The sequence below is a fragment of the Rhipicephalus microplus genome, chromosome X, assembly GCF_043290135.1.
Source record: "Rhipicephalus microplus isolate Deutch F79 chromosome X, USDA_Rmic, whole genome shotgun sequence".
In the NCBI taxonomy this organism is placed as follows: domain Eukaryota; kingdom Metazoa; phylum Arthropoda; class Arachnida; order Ixodida; family Ixodidae; genus Rhipicephalus; species Rhipicephalus microplus.
In genome coordinates, this window is record NC_134710.1 from 319,424,980 (window position 1) to 319,442,345 (window position 17,366).

The 17,366-nt window shown below is 41.3% G+C and overlaps 1 protein-coding gene across 2 annotated transcripts in view; it reads left to right on the forward strand.

Moving 5' to 3' along the window:
* Positions 1 to 17,366, forward strand: part of Nak (Numb-associated kinase) — a 127,869-nt gene that overhangs the window by 79,901 nt on the left and 30,602 nt on the right. Inside the window, exon 11 of one of the 2 annotated variants that reach the window (XM_037413688.2) lies at positions 9,320 to 9,376. The exons of the other annotated variant lie outside the window; for it this stretch is intronic. Coding sequence (XP_037269585.1) covers positions 9,320 to 9,376 — 57 coding nt within the window. The remainder of the gene's footprint in view (positions 1 to 9,319; positions 9,377 to 17,366) is intronic. 2 annotated transcript variants of the gene reach the window in all.

Genomic DNA, 17,366 nt, shown 5'->3' on the forward strand with positions numbered 1-17,366 from the left:
CTCTCGCATGTTGTGGTGTGTGGTACACATTCTGGTGAAAGAAAGCTGGTTAGACTTGATTTCTAAACCAGTTTATTCACCTTGCTGTAAAAAGTTCAAAGTTGAGGTATTACTTCTGCACAATTTGTGTGCCTTATGCCTCTAGTGAGGCTCTTTGCTTTCTCTGCTGCATCTGAAGTGTGAAATTGGACAACTCACTTGCAGTGTAATGATGAGAACTAACACAGAATTGTCTGTTAGTTCTCATTAATGTTGTGCCTAACGAAGAAAATGAGCTCTTAAATTTGAACTCTTTCCTTGCACTGTAATGGGCACATAAGGCCAGGTAGCACTAGCCAAACAAATAAACTGGAACTTGCATAGATGTGTAGTCTCTCTCCGCCAGCATGCGACGCATGTATTTTGTTCAGTTTTGTTTCATCCGCTTTCGATTGTGGTTTGTTAGCTTAGTCTTCCATCCCTCCATAAGCGTGAAATTGGAATCAAAAGTATTGCTTTTTTCACAGTATAGAGGCATGAAAAGTAAAATAAAAATCTGCCCCGTATCTGCACATTAATCTGCCAATGTCGTCCAAAGACAATAGTTTTGTGTCTGGAGAGAGTGACCGAAACATTTATTTGATGTTCTGTGCAGGAAAATTGGTGAATAGTATTCTGGAGGCGCTGCTTTAGAGTGCCTCGAGCGTGCAGAGGAGGGGAACGAGCGCATCAAGTCGCGTCACACGTGAGACATGAGCGCTATCTGGCAGTTATTTTGGAAAACGAAACGCGTGGCTCTGAGACGGGCGTATGCGCCAGTCTCGGAAGTGATAAGGTGAATGCAAGGCGATGGGTAGGTGCCACCACCGTGTCGTCTTAGCAAAGCATTGGAAACACTTGCCTTTGCGTGCAAGCGTTGCATGTTCAGCGCAGCGTGATAAAAGCTTCAGTCCTTAAAATTACTTATGTATGCCTTTTTTTAGTAAAAGGCGCACATACAGAATATAAACGTGTTCTTATGGTGCCTCAGGTATGTGCAATAATTGCTTTTTAATTGACAATCACACAAGTATAAACGCTGAATCTTGAGCAGCCTTAGTGGCTCTGCGGGTGGGGTTGGCCATTTGGGGTATCGCCTGGTACCGTTTAGAGTACTCGAGTACTCGGTACCATTACAGGTAGACAGACAAATGCACAGACAGACCGAAATTATTGCAACGGAGGTCCCCAAGAAAGACTATCATTTTTAAAAATGGCACAGCCCACATGTCTAACACCAGCAAGATAGTGAGATAATTCAAGGTTACAAGATTGCTCTTGCAAAATTTTTTTTAGTGTCATGGACTTTATAATCATTCAATTTTTAGTACTTGATAAATTATTCATTTTATGTGCTAGATAGGGTTATTCTGTATGCTCATTCGTTGCATGATAAATAATGCGTAGGATAAAGAAAAGCACATAGTAGATGAAGACACTGCTCTTACACAGGAGCTGCGTTATGGTGTTCTGAAGTTCTAAGCGTGCACCCCTTCCCTATCTGGGTGCATTTGTCAAATACCGCTAAGGAAAATTATTCATTGAGAAAATACTTGTTTTGTATGGAATTTTTTATGGGCAACTGATGGGGATTTGGAAGATCATTGTGACATTCAATGAATTAACTTTCCTGTTTTGGCCCTTAGTGCTCACATCTATCTTGGTTTTAATAGTGCACATAGCTCTTGTAGATGGATTGGATTTTTATACACACAAGTATATCAATATTTTTTTTAGTAGTACGGATGCTTAGGCTAGCTCTTGCATAGTAGATACAGTGAAATCTCGGTATAACGAACTTCAGAGGACCACGGAAATTTGTTTATTTTGAAACGGCGTTATAGTGAAAGCTCGAAAATTAACCATAAATACTTATTTTTCACCAACCGAAACGACTTACCTTTACAGCGGTGGGTCCTTGAACACGTTGTTCACGAGAAAAACAAAAATGCACAAGTGAACACCAACAAATGCACGTTTACTTTAAAGAAGTCTGTTTTTTTTTTCTTTTTTTTCTTTTTACGCGAGGAGCACAAATTTTGCAGTTCGAAGGCCTCCAGCTCATCCACATTCCTGTGGTGCGATTTGGGTTTTTGGTCACAACTGCCTGCTTTTTGCCTTCCATTTGCCGAAGAATATCCTTTGGCTCGCTTAGCGAAACCTGCTTCCGCTTCTTCGTCGCAAGCAGAGATAAACTCATTTGTAGTATCACCGCAGTGCGAATGCAGACTTGCTTTGTGGACGCGATAAGTAATCACCGAAAAGAGATGAACACGACTGAAAAAACAAGGCCTCCAATGAAAAACCCCAAGCGTCACGGCTCTCATCGCTTGTTTCGAAGCTGTGCCCTCTGTAAGCACGAACACACAGATATGGGACGTATTCTATGGCAATGCACACGGGTCACAGTAATGTACCGAGAGGACAATATAAAACCGGACCTTCTCGAAAAGCATTTGGCTAAGTGTGCTGACTAGCTCAGATCTGCACGACTAACTGTGGGCAATTCAGCAGGCCCGGACAGCAGTGGAAAGGCTACGCCTCACCGCACAAAACGTCGGGGTGGCCTGAGCCCGGGCCGATAAACCTGCAGGGTTTCTTTTTTTAAAAATTTTTTTAAATAGTTTTTTTTTTTCGTTCGTCCAAAGGAAAAAAAAAGTGCTAAACAAAGAAAATTCCTCTCGTTTCGTTTTCTGCTCTCGCTGTCTCAGGCTTTCCGCGCCCATGCTTCCTGCTCCGCAACTCCCACTCTGCCTCGCTGATCTTGCCCTCCCATGTTGCCCTCACCTCTGCGCTCGCTTTTAAACCTGTAGCGTCGGTGTTTCAATAAAAAAAAAGAAAAGAAAGTCGCCCTTTAATTTTTTTTTTGCCTACACACCGTTGAAAGTCTTCCGAGAAGCAATACGTTCATTCGCTTTGTCGTCTGCTTGTGTATCGCTTCAGTGGTCGTGACGGATTTCAGAACATAAGTTCATAGTACTGAGGCGTTGTTAATATAATGCAGAACTAAGTTAACGCTCGTTATTCTGAAAAGTTCGGTATTCTGAAGTACGTAGTAGTGAAATCATTTTACACTGAAACTATTAGCAGTCTGTGCGGTATTTTTTAAAAGTTCGTTAATGTGGGGTTCGTTCTACCGAGATTTCACTGTATATACTATAGGGGAGAAAAAAAGAAAAAAAAAAGTCATTTGGATGTTATTTCGTGTGCTTTCATGTCCTCGTGTTGTTCACAATATAGAATCCATCTTCGGAGTTCTGGACGAGTTCCTTGTGAATTCGTATGCTTTAATGGTGTAGTGTGGCCGTTTTGAAGATCTGTAAACTGTCCAGCAGTTGTATTCGCAGGCTAGCTATCTTGAACCTTGCGTGAGGCACCAGTGTGATGAGTGAAACAAGTGCTCTTGCCCACAAAAAAAAGGAGGGAGAGAAAAAAGAAAACATGCTGCTTAGGCTTATGTATTTTAACACAATCTATCTGTAACAGTAATGTAGAATTGTGGGGTATATGTGGAGGGTAGGATAAGTTATGAATGGCAAAAAGTGTGTGCAAAAACATGATTGATTGATTTGTGGGGTTTAACGTCCCAAAACCACCATATGATTATGAGAGACGCCGTAGTGGAGGGCTCCGGAAATTTCGACCACCTGGGGTTCTTTAACGTGCACCCAAATCTGAGCACACGGGCCTCGACATTTCCGCCTCCATCGGAAATGCAGCCGCCGCAGCCGGGTTTTGAACCCGCGACCTGCGGGTCAGCAGCCGAGTACCTTAGCCACTAGACCACCGCGGCGGGGCTGTGCAAAAACATAGGTGTAACCCATAAAGAGAGTAAAAGCTTGTTAATTCACATTTCACAGGACTGGAAAAAATGTCAGAATTAAAAGAAATGTTGAATTACGAAAAGAATATATAAACACCTGTTACATTATTATATTATTACATGTATTCTCTTGATGGATTGCCAAAACACGTTGGTGGGCTAGTTGGTTTGAATCCATTAAGAGTGAGTAAGCGCAAAACAGACAAGGACAAGGGTTTCCCGTTCCGTGTGATAGTGTCGGAAAACGCTAGCTGGCAGAAACATGTAGCAGTATTTTTAAAGAAGTTTTTGAAGCTTTTGCCAGTCGAAGATCCATTTTTAGTAAGTAACTCTGAACATGTCGTGGATTTCTTTAAAAACAATCATGACAGAAACTTTTTAGCCTTCTCTATTGATCTGAAGGATCTTTATTATTCTCTCCCTCAAGATGACCTTATGACATGTGTAGGCCGTTGCCTAGACAAGTTTGGATCAGTACGTTTTCAAAACGCCTCCGGTTTGACTTGCGATCAGTTCTTGGAACTTCTTTATTTGTATGTTAATTCCACTTACGCCTCATGGGATGGTACTGTTGTTAAACAGAAGAATGGAATCTGTATTGGTTCTTGTATTGCCCCTTGCTTAAGTGACTTGTACTTAGCCTATCACGACCAGGCCCTTTATGATCGCCTCAAAAATCACCCTGATGTTGTACGTGTGTTTAGATTTGTCGACGATTTCTTAATTGTTTTAAACAATGACTCATGTAGTTTCGACAATGAGGTTTCAAAAATTGTAACCACTTTCACGGAAACCCTTTCTCCATTGGTCTTGACGCATGAAAAGCCCGAGGGCAATTTCATTAGGTTTTTGGACTTAGGTATCTACTTTTCATCTGAGAAAGTGTGTTGGAGTTATGAGCCAAGGGGCAATAAGCCCGTCCTGCCGTTTTCCTCCGCCCATTCAAAGCTCGTGAAACGCGCCGTTGTGCAATCCTGTTTTAATAACTCTCTTAGGAAGTCCTGTAATCACAAAGTTGAAAGCAGTTTTCTGAATCAAGCCAAGCGCTTAGCAGAGTCTGGTTACCCAATTTGTGTGCTGAGCTCTGTCGCAGAGGGTTTGAGCAGGAAGCTAAAACACCCACCTAAAGGCAGTAATGGTCGTACAGCAAAAAAAGTGGCCGTCGTTCCGTACTTGCATGGTGTATCGCATAATCTCAGAAGGATCGCGGGAAAGGCAGGAGTGGATGTGATCTTTTCAGCTCCCGAACGTCTACATAGGTTGTGTCGACGCGTTAATTCACAGTGTAACAGTGCAAACACCTGCCTTATTAATCATCGAACAATTTTTGTGAACTGCATTCGCAATGTTGTTTATGCTATTCTGCTTTCTTGTGGAAGAACCTATATTGGTCAAACTGGCCGATGTATCAATCAGAGATTGAAAGAACATCATTATAATGTCACGAAAGCAATCTCGGGCCATTTGGGCATCCATTGCCGAGATTGTGGATGTATACCCCTCTTCGAAAAAACTAAAATTCTATCTAAGGCTCCTGGCAAAATGACAAGGGAGATTATGGAGGCATACGAAATCGCGAAATTATCTGACATGTGCGTTAGCCAACCATCAGTATCGCTTTCTCAAAAAGAACTTCATTACCTTGATTCGACACAGTGACTTGTTCTTTTACTATGTAGTGCAATTTACACGTGCTTGGTTCTACGATGTGATTCCGCGTTATGTTCTTTATGTTTATGTTATTTCCGCTCGCTCGGTATATATTTATCGGTTCGTGCGAAAATAAAAGATCAGTTGAAAGTAGCGCTCTGTATGTGTCTGTCTCTTCTACGTCCTTGTCTGTTTTGCGCTTACTCACTCTTAATGGTCTCTTGATGGATACTTGAATTAAGCTCATTTGACACAAGCGAAATATGAAAGTCATGATTTTCGTCATTTGCAATGTGAGCACGGTGTCAAACTCCTGTGTCTAATTGATCCAAAACACATCTGCACCCCTGGTTCCTTAACTCCTGTTCACCACCACATGCAAGTGACAACAGTTTTTTTTGCAGATAAAATGGCTGGAAATTGGTAGTTTGTTTATTGCAATGTAGCGAGTTTTATGCCAGCAGGCTAATTGTAGCTGAAAGCTTCTCAGTTTGCTTGAGTTTGGTATCATTGCATGCACATTGCATCTAGTAAAAATGGAAGCTACTGAGTGCTGTATTTTCTATGTGGATAAGGCTGTGGTTTCTAACTGATTAAGGTAACATTGTGGACAGTGCCACCTCGTTTCAGTTGTCTGCGGGTGCTGCTTTTGCTCTGTTGTGTTGCACATCTGTGGCGGTTTGCGCTCGGTGCATCTGAACATCATACGAATCAACTGGGTTACGGTCAAATGTGAATTAACGGAGTTTATACCTTTAAACAATGCATATGCTTGTCGGGATCAGGAAACATGTCCGAATTGTCCAATTTTCCAAATTAATGAGCTTTGTGCGTGTGTGTGCGTACATGTGTGGTTCATACCTTTTTCATTTGTATGGAAGGTTGCCTGTCAGCTGGATAGTCCAAGCTTGCCTAGGGCTTCATTAAACACTTAATGGGATACCTAGTTGGAAAACCTGTTTTAATGTTGTCTTTTTTTTTTTGCAAGATGGCTAATTTATGGCTAAAAGTTAGATGAAATCATATTTACAAATAGGTGCAAAATTTCATGCCTCTATAGAATATGTATGTACTGGCACTTTGCTCATTTAACTTTGATTACTTTTGCTGTACAATCAGTATTATTACGTATCCTGTGTGAATTCATCCCAAAAAGAAATAATGCTTGGTGTGTCTGAAAGAAAAGATGAAGGAAATGTCTTTATAGATCAGCTTTTTTTGTGAGCTAATGTTCATTATAATTGCACCTGTTTTAGCATTAGAAAACACACTGGCATAACTATGGATATGGATAGGCATATTTATTTATAAAATTCAGATTTATGACAAGTTAAGGGGAGATGCGGATTGAAAAACCGCGATTTTTTTCGAAAAAGTCAATTTTGTGTTTTCTTGCTTTTTGTATACCTCCAAGCCTTCTCCTTAATATATTAAAAAATCAAAGCTGAGAATCATCTAGAAGTTATCAAAATATACAATTAAAGCTCTCGCGGTGGCTTAGTTACCCGATTTTCACGCACGCGGCACTTCGCTCCACAGCATCGCCGGCTCTTGAAATTTCGCGGGCATGTAGGCCTAACCCTCTTCTCCTAGAGCCCACTTCGGCATAGCGGCATTCACGCTAAAAATACAATAAAAAATCGTTTTCCCACTGCATTCTAGCGTGGGGACTGGGTCTTCGAAGTCATGTGGTATGGTCGGTGCCCTGCCATTGGTTGCGAGCATTTCGCCGCGCAGTCGGATGCGAGCGCTTTCTTCGTTCTCCTGCTTTTGCCGAGACATTGACGAACACAACCGCCGGAGTTATTATTTCTGCGCCATGGATGCCGGCGAGAAACGCTACTTTCGTTCATGGATGTTCATTACGCGGCACCAGTACGAGGGAAGGCACCCCAAACCCAAGCAGTGAGCGCGGGCGAAAAGTCCGTCTGCTGCTAGGCCTAGCCGCAGCAGCAACAACGCACCCGATTTGGATTGTTCGAGCTTTATTCCTACCGTCGATGACTTCGTCAGTGCTTCAGAGTGAAAGATAAAGCTGTTCGACGACTAAAGCAAGTGTCAGGACGAACGCGGAAGCACATTTATTTGTGAGACCGATGCGAAGCAGAACCTCGTCAGCGGCGTAGTATGCTCCAACTGTGGGCGGTGCGAGCTGTCCATTCGAGTAATGGCAAGTAGACGATAAGGACTGGCATCGCTTTCGGAACTTTAGCGCCGAAATGACGCATGTGCTGCAACCGTTCTTTCGACCACGTACGCGTCAAGCCGCGTGTATCTGTCATGCAGAGGAAGCGAGGAGACGTCCGCCAGCAGCAATGCATGGGACAGCTTCGCTGTGAGCGTGAAGTCGGTGGTCGCAGCGCATGCGATCGGCGTCGGACACGAGCAGCTTGTGCGGGTTTTATGCAATCATTGGTGTTAAAAAACCAGTGTGTCACAAGAATTACTATTCGCAAAAGAAAAAGTGCATACAACCGCCGAAACCTCGAATGAGCCCGAAAGCAACGGCCCATTGCTGCAGTACCGGAAAAAAAAAAAAAATCCCGTCAGGAGGAGGCAGCTTGCAGAGACTGTAAGGGTCCAATATATAGCGTTGGATTATTCTGAAACTGACATCTTTTTCAAGATAGCTTTGCTGACATTCTCTGTAAATTTCATTCAGATTGGTTGAAGAGTATAGTATTAAGCATGTTTTTGAACTTTCAAACCGCTTTTTCTCAGTTCCTTATTTTTCGGCATTTTTAGAGCTTGTGCACTATAGTTTGTACGCTTTACATAGTCGGATTGCAATGAAACTTGGCATGCTTAAAGTTTAACATGTCCTGAATTAAAATAAGCAACTTTCGTAGGTCTCCAAAGCATATTCTGCTCGATAATTTCGGAAGCTTGTTCCTTGAGTATGGTAAAACTCAAATTCAGCATTAGAATTTTTTTCTAGGCCAGCACACAAATGTTACACAATGTTTCTTTGCGTTATTGAATTCTGCAAATCATTAGGAGCAACATTGGCTATTTTTTAAAGCTTGCCTGTGCTTACTATTGTTGCCTAGGCTTGCACGAAAATGCACTGTTTTTATAAATGCGTGGTCTGAAAAAAAAAAAAACTAAATGAGCCATGAAAAAAATAAAAGCACATTTGAAAAGAGGAGCTCGAACTCTATAACTGGTGAAAGTTTCATTGAGCTGTCACAAATACCTAAAGTTTTTCGAGGAGAATCTCCCCTTAACAAGCATTTCACCTCTGTCTATACAAATTTGCTATGCAAAGTGAATTTTTGTACAGCATTCATCCTCAGCTGGCTTTGAGTGCTAGTATTAGAGTTCTTGATCATGTATGCATGCTCCAGCACCTTCCCTTAAGATGTACTTCTAATGATCGCTGTAAAACTGGGCGCTCTTTGTTATTCTCAAAAGCTTCAACAAATAAAAGTTGTATTGTGACCACAATTGTTTTTAACAATAAAAATCTATTGTGTGGTTGTCATAAGCCCCGCCGTGGTGGTCTAGTGACTAAGGTACTCGGCTGCTGACCCGCAGGTCACACACAGGATCGAATCCCGGTTGTGGCGGCTGCATTTTCGGTGGAGGCGAAAATGCTGTAGGTCTATGTGGTCAGATTTGGGTGCACGTTAAAGACCTCCAGGTGGTCGAAATTTCCGGAGCCCTCCACTATGGCATCTCTCATAATTATATGATGGTTTTGGGACGTTAAACCCCGCATATCAATCAATCATGTGGTTGTCATAAGTGTTCATTTGTACTCAAAATTAACAAAATTTGATCTGGAAGCCTGCTTAATATGATATTGCAACTCTTTCATCGGTACAGGAAGTGATCCTAAAGAGGAAACAGTTACACCAGACATTTCAAGTCATCAAAGTGAAGGTCAGCTGGATATCCAGATGTTTTTTGTGGGTCATGTGGCAAATTCTGGTGCATTCATACTTTCATGAAACGTAAGGGTTGACCAGAGTACCTGAGTTAAGTGTATCACAGTATCAAAGACATGTTGATTGGATGGGGGGGAGGGAGGTGCTTGAAAAAACACGTTCCTAATAGATGTGTAAAATATGGCTGCCATCACTGGAAATAGGGGTGCTACTGATATTTTTGCTTTGGAAATTGGATTGTGCTACAAAAGAGCTCTGCTACAGTGCAAGTGCATACTGCCTGAATTAGCTAAAATGGATGCTTGGGCAAGTTGGTTCATACTTGGGAAAGAAAAACAGTGCAAAAATATGGAGCTTACGAACACAAAGAAAGACACATAGATGCAGTGCTGACTTGCAGTGAATTCGTTCGAATGGAAGGCCTTTTTTTGGCACACATTGGGCCGAAAAGAAAGGAGCAGACGAATCGGGTGATCAAGAAGGTTGCTAAAGGCTTAAAAAAAGAATGCTGGTAATGGAGTCCAAAATCGTACTAGGGAGGCACACTTTGGTATGCAAGTGAAATGTCATATGTAAAATTTAAACACAATATAAACTGAGAAACATAACCAAAAAGTTGCACAAGGTTGAAGGAAAGCAGATCGAAAACACATGATGAACAAACAATTTGCTAGAAACGTGTACTCAAAGAAATGTGCCTCCTTTTATGAGAAGGAAAGTTAAGGCCTGCTTACCCAACAGTCACAAGACCTCTGAATTTTGGCAGTCTCAAAAATTTCATGAACAAGTTAATTGCCATGCCTGGCAGTGACAGTTCACTTTTCAAAAGGTGGGGTGCAGCCACAAGTGCAAGAATGCATTGCTAGATGACAGCACACAGCCAAGGACAGGTTCTCCTGGAGCTCCCTGAGGCGGATGTCAAGACCTGTCTGTCCTACATAATAATGCTTTTCACATGACAGCGGTGTAGAGTAATACATGGTGCCCCTCACATATGGCACATAAAGGTGGCGGGACTTTGTTTATTACGCATTTTTGTTCAGAAGGTTGAGCATTCACCACCCTGCACAACCTAGAGAGCTTCTCAGAGGCAACCTGGATATCGCAGTACTGTGTGGTCTCATAGGAGCACCAATTGCCAGGGATGAATATCGACGTGTGTGCAGAATTTCACAGGCAGCCATAATTCAGAGGCTTGGTGACAGTTGTGTAAGCAGGGCATCACTTTCTCTTTCAAAGAAGGTAGGGGGAGTTAATTACAGGGGTTCAAAAGTTCCCAGGTCACACTGCCATAGGAATACATAAGGTAGTGGCCTAAGAACTTTTGACTGGCCCTGTACATGTTCTTGAGCGGCATATCTTCCCACTAGCTTTCAATTGACCATGTGTCGTGTATCTATCCCCCCTCCCCTTTTTTTTGGCTTCATGTAACTTTCTGGTTTGGCTTTCTTTCTCAGTTTTTATTATATTTATTATTGTGAAATTATTTATGACATTCGCCTTGTTCTAAGGTATTAGATCCTGGTTTGAGCATTCCTTGTTAATATCATTCAGCAACCTTCTTGACATCTGTTTCGTCAATGCAGACCACGTTTCTTATCTGTTCCTTTCTTTTTAGTACAATTTTTGCCATTGCATATGTAGGAATAGACTCGTTGTGAGTCAGCGCTGTATCTCTGCTACTTTCCTTAAGTTCGATCTTATTGGACTGTTTTTCTTTCTTTACTTCGCCTGAAGGAGCTGCTTTCATCGAGTAGTTAAAATGTATTCTCAGTTTTTGAATTGCAAAAACATTACACCTTGATACTTATATTACACCTTGACTTTGATCGTAACATTTTTAAAAGTTGTTTTGTAGACACTGAGATGCTTTTAATGAACAAAATTAGCAAAAATGCTGGCAATACCAGATTTTTTTTAGGTTAGTTTGTGATGCAGTGGCAAGCTGTGGGTTGTAAGAGTAACTTGATCACAGTTATTTGATATGTATTTGATTGAGCCTGAATATTTCATGTTCATGTTTGTAATTGTGGCATTATTAGTTTTAGGTTCTTGAATTCTAAAATGTTTTGTCATAACATTTACTGCAAATTTTCAAAAATCTACAATTGTCAGCAAAAAATCTTTAGTGTGCCTTCTTTGACTGGAGGTAAATGAAATGTCTTGGCTAAGCTGTCAGGCAACCAGCAATGCCATTACTGTATAATTGAAAGTATAGCCATAGTGTATTTTAAGAGTTGCACATTACTTATATTTTACAGTGTTAAAAAAACTATGGGCTTGTAAAAATGGGTGTATTCCAACTAACCTGCATCTTGAAGTTTGCATATTATTATTTTGATGGTTATTACAACATCAGCAAAAAGCAAAAAATTTATCTGTGTTACCATCTGCCAAGACATGACCACAACTGGCAGTCTGCTGCAGTACACAAACTATGTACTGAGGCTCAGCTGTGTATGGTGTGTTGCATGTAGCTTTTATTATGCTTTAAAAATATTGGTGTACACTATAGAAGGACATTATTAAAAGCATGTTGTTGTCTACTGTATGAAGCAAAGGAATTAATTTTAGTTGATCTATTAGTCAATGTTACTCAGTTATATTGGTAATTCTTAAGGTTGAGGAAAGCATATTTTAAGAAGAGGTCTTAGAGTGTACTTGAAAAGATCCACCAGTCTTGAAACTTTGTACCTGTTACGACTTGTGAATTAAGAAAAGGTGGTCTCTAACTATCAGGAAAATGGGGAATCATCAGCATACCTGAAGTACTGAAAAAAAGAGTCATTGCTTCTCGTGTGGAAAACTATGCTTTCCATATGTCAAATGCTGCACCTTGCTGCGCCCTCGCAAGTATGGTACTATTAATGGTTTTCTCATCGCCCATTGCTTCATTGGAAAAACTTATCCTGATGAATCTGTACACTACTGGTATATGTTGTCAAATGAGGCATTGAAGGTGAAGGGTGTTAAAAGGCCAGAGAGTGAAAGTCAGCAAGGCATTTGCCTGAAAATATGTATAGATCATGCTGTATGGGTCCTATTTACGCTTCATGCCATAGAGGGAAAGTCGGCAAGGGGTTTACCTGAAAATATGTATAGGTCATGCTGAATGGGTCCTATTTATGCTTCATGATAATGGACTTGCTTTAGTAAGCTTTAGTGCAGTGTTGTTAGTGCTGCTTCAATTGCTCCGAAGTGCAATATTTGCTAGTAACTGCTCCAAACCTGCTCCAAAATGACGTTGGCAAACTAAACAGAATGAAGTTGAACCATGGGAACCATCTCGTGAGCCTAAGCAAAACCAACAGCAAGCTGTATTATATAACCCTAGTATGCTACTCAGTGGCATAACTCCAGAAAAATCACAAGGGGTGACACATATCAGGCCTTGTTGACCAATTCGTATTTTTAATATGGGTTGTATTTTTATTTATATACGAATTAAATCATGCTTTCAAATAGAATTAAAAAAAACGAGCGTTGGGTCCGAGCTTGAGCAATTGCATTGTTCTATTCAGTCTTTTTTATTCACCTTTTTGCAATTTCCATAGTTCACACAGCTCAGGGTTATTTAACGCAGCTACGCAGTAACAGATAAAAAACCTTTTAAAAAGTTGCTTGCACTGTACTTAACGGTTAACTGAATTATATCACGTGCGAAAGCTAAATCTCGAGGGGGATACTTGCAAGGGCTGTCCTTCCCAGCCTGAACACAAGAAAAGTCCGGACGACCTTGACCCCCATGATTTACGCCAATGATACTTCTATACAGCTTGTATACTAGCTGCATACTAGTATATGGCATGTGTAATAATAAATACAAATATTTATTAGGTGCTTAAGTGATGTTTTAGATTTCAGGAGTCATTGGGAACACGCACCTGCCCCAAATACACCAATAGCAACCCTTAGCTATAGCATTGTTTTCTGCTCCGAAGACAGTTAAGGCTGCTCCAGAGCACCATTTTTTCTGCTCCAGAATATGCTCCAAAAAGCACAATGTTGCTTCCATCATCACTCTTAGTGCAAGACAGGTGTGTAATGTGGTGGAGCACATTGGTATCAGAAAATATTGCTTTTCATTGACATGTACTACATAGCCATTTTTGTGCAGTTGTCCATTATAGTGGAGCAGTGGTTGTGGTGCTCGGCTTCTGACCCAAAGGTCATGTGTTAGATACCGGCCATGGTGGTCACATTTTGATGGAGGTGAAATGCTGGAGGCCTGGGTACTGTGCGATGTTGTGTATGTTAAAGAACACCAGATCGTCTAATCAGTGGAGCCCTCTACTACAGCGTGCCTCATAATCATATCTTGATTTTGGCACATCAAGCCCCAGATATTATGCTTGTGCAGTTCCATTTGGGGCTTATATGTCTTACACTGAATTGCCAATGTACCTCGCTATTTTTTAAATTTGGATTCAAGACGTATCTGTGTGCGATGATATGATTGTAAAAGAAAAGGTTGTGATAAAGCTGACTAGAGTAAGTCTTTTTTTCGTCTTCACTTTCAAGTAGCAGTCAGCTCTGTTGATGGACTATGTAAGGCACTGAAAGAACAAGCTTTGTGTATGAGGCTCTTAAACTTTCCTGAAGCTACTTATGTAGTGTCAGTTACTGCAGCTCTAGCACATGTAGAATATGTGTGTGTGGGGGGGGGGGGGGGGGGGTTACATTTCAATTTGTTAACCTTGCTTAGGTCTGTTTAGTGTAACACCAGTGTGAGACTAACTTCTCTTATGCAGAACATAGTTGACTTTCTAGCATTCCAGAGTGATTCTGGCTGTCGTGTTTCAATGGAGGTGAAATGCTAGAGGTCCATGTACTGGTGGGTTGTTCATGCACGTGAAAGAACACCGGATAGTTGTAACTTCCAGAACCTTCTACTGTGTAGTCATAGGTTGTAATCTTCCTTGGCCTCACTTTGTTAATGTTGCAAGGAATTTCGATGTGTGGCAATATTGCCATATATTTTACTGAAATAAAAATCTAAATATTAACTCAGTTGAACAAAGCTATAAACTGGTATTTCTCTTCTCTATGTGCTCACAGGTTGCACAGCTTCTAGTCCCATGACTCTCCTGAAGAGAGCGTGTCCCTGTAGCTTTATTGAAAAGTACTGTCAAGTCACTGTCAACTTTTGGTGACACTATCTACAAATGAGTGCTAGTCTTGTCTGTACATGTTCTGTTATGTCATTACTAGAGTAATGCAAATGTAGTGAGACTGCAGGCAAATTTTTGCTGTTGGTAGCTATGTAAAATTATTTTCCAGATCTATGTAGTACACTTTTTGGGATAATTAACAGCTGATCCAAAAGTTACATCCAACTTTGTTATGATGTTGCTGTTAGTTCAGGAAGCAATGTCATGGGTGACTTCGGCATGCTTCATTCGTTGCATCTTTTATAGTTTGTGTGTTGGTGCCAGATTAATGTTGTCCAATATATATGAAACTTAGGCTTTTGTTCATTGCACCTTGGAATATTTTTTAACTGGTCACTTCTCTAGGTATATAAGGATTTCTCTTGATAACTTTTTAATCTGCATGAACATCAACTTATATAAGACATTACTGTGAGAGGGGTGCAATATTTAGGTCTGATCTTTGCCGCTGCGGGGCACATGTGCTTCCTGACATGCCATAAGGAGTGCTCATGCTGTGAGAGGGGTGCAATATTTAGGTCTGATCTTTGCCGCTGCGGGGCACATATGCTTCCTGACATGCCATAAGGAGTGCTCATGCTTTATTCTAAGAGCCTTGCAGATGTTACATGGTAACTGAACAGGTTGGCTTCTGTTGATTTTTTCTAACCTAGTTCAGCCATTGGTCTTCATATCATGCACTCGCCCCCCCCCTCCCCCCCCCCATTTTTTTTTTGGGGGGGGGGGGGGGGTATTGGGACAAGCATTATATGTACTCTCTTTATGGAAGGAAAAGTATAACATAATATCTACAGACTTTGCCGCTGCTTCTTTTTTTTTCTTTTTTCTTTTAACATGAAAGTGTTTTATGCCGGGGTCCACCGCGGGCGGCACTGTGGCGTATTCTTCCCGTTGCAGATATCATGTAAAATGTCTACAAACATGACTGCAAATAAAAAAAATAAGGAAAAATTCCACAGCTGGGCGTCGAACCAACGACCTTGCCCCCCTCAGCGCGCGACGCTAACCAATACATCACAGAGCGACCCTTCTCCAACATGTCAGCGACAAGCCATTTAGTATAGACACCATGTACCGCTGGTGGTTTTCACAGATCTGAAACTTCGGCACGTTTTAGTTATCAGTAGCGAGATGGCACCGTTGAATGGCACGACAGGCACGTGCATTCTAAAAATTGTGTTGCTCCAGCTCGTGGGTCAAATTGCGTGCACGCCTCCCCATGGTGTGGTCAAAGTGCGTATAGATCTTCTCGTAGTGGCTCACTAGCGTGCGCGCTTATCTCGCGATTCAGGTGCTTCGTTTCTCGTGCTTTCATCACAATTTTGCTGTGAAATTACAGTAGTTAAAGAGACCAGGAATGTCGATTTTCTCATGCCGCAGCCGCTTTTACGAAAGGAGCATGCTACTCACACACGAAGGAAGAATTGTGACAGTTGTTTGTTCGCGCCCGTCCTTCATATGCTCACTTAAAGCGTGCCTTCTGCTCGAGGTGTGCACTGCAAGTTTCGAGCTACTTGCCGTTCTTCGCATGACATTGCAATTTGGTACTGCGGCATTCATTCATTCGCCCTTGTGGCAAAGCAATGCACCTCTGCCTCTGCACTACCTCTGCGAGGACATGTGACTTTTGTGTTGTACCAATCCTAAAAAGAGAGATCAGCCATTTTTTTTTTTTTTTCGGTAATCTCCAAGTGTGTACATGAAAATCGTTCATATACTTTTGGTGTTATTCTACAAGCAAGTACGTTAAATAAATAAATGATGGCTCTGGAGTAAGCAAGGATTATTATTATTATGCAACTTCTAACAGATGGTAATCTGTCTTCCTTGAGACTTTGCTTGTTTGAGCTCTCACAGCCCTCGCAGGTGTTCATACTGTATCAGAACTGTTTTATGTGTTAATGCAGAAAATTAAGTCGTTCGAAGAAGTTGTCACAATTGAAGCATTGCGTGCTTACCAGTATATTATCACGGGGTGGTGACACAGACGAATGCTGCAGTCAGCTTGTCCAGAGATGAAACTTTATTTGGCCGAACTTGTGGCTAGGAAAGGAAACTCAAACTACAGCTATACTACTGTACGATGACAGCGGTGAACAGAGTGCTGACCATCAAAAAACTGATCAGCATTGGGGCGTGCGGTCTTGTATGCATTACGCATCAAACTTTAAGAATGAACAACCTTGAAGCTTCTTGAACAGGCAGCACGGCTGTGCCGAGCATTGCTGACAGCCTTTGTGAGCATAAACTGAATACTGCAAAATTAAGCAAGAAACCGCGTTACAATACGCACTTCTTCCTGCTTACAGACACTGGGATGATTGTCCATGCTATGTTATTGATAAGCTTTTTTTTCTATATCGGCCAAATCCAGAACCCAAACGAGCTCAAATAAAGCTATATTGACATATATATTCTCAGCTTTCCTCTAAAACTATAATAATTAAAAATAATAATTTGTAATTTATTAATACCATTTTACAGGAAACTTGGTAGTAGATATGTGCCAATAGAATCTTATTTGAGATAGTTTCTGTTCGGGATTCGACCCATTTTGGAAAAAAGCTTCTTAGATGTGCTTTGCACTGTATTGCTTTGGGGCTACCTTCAAGTTAGGGCAAATGCTGAGAGGAAAAAGATGGGTGCTGCATTTGTTATATCGTTGAACTGTATTTTTACGTTGTCTTAAACACTTCATTATGCCTTTGTTTCATGGAGTTTGTAAATATCTAAGCTCTTCACATGCTCTAGTCAGTTGGTGTAGTGGTGTCGTAACCCAAGAGTTGCTCTTCATCTTTTATCAGCTGGAGCTTT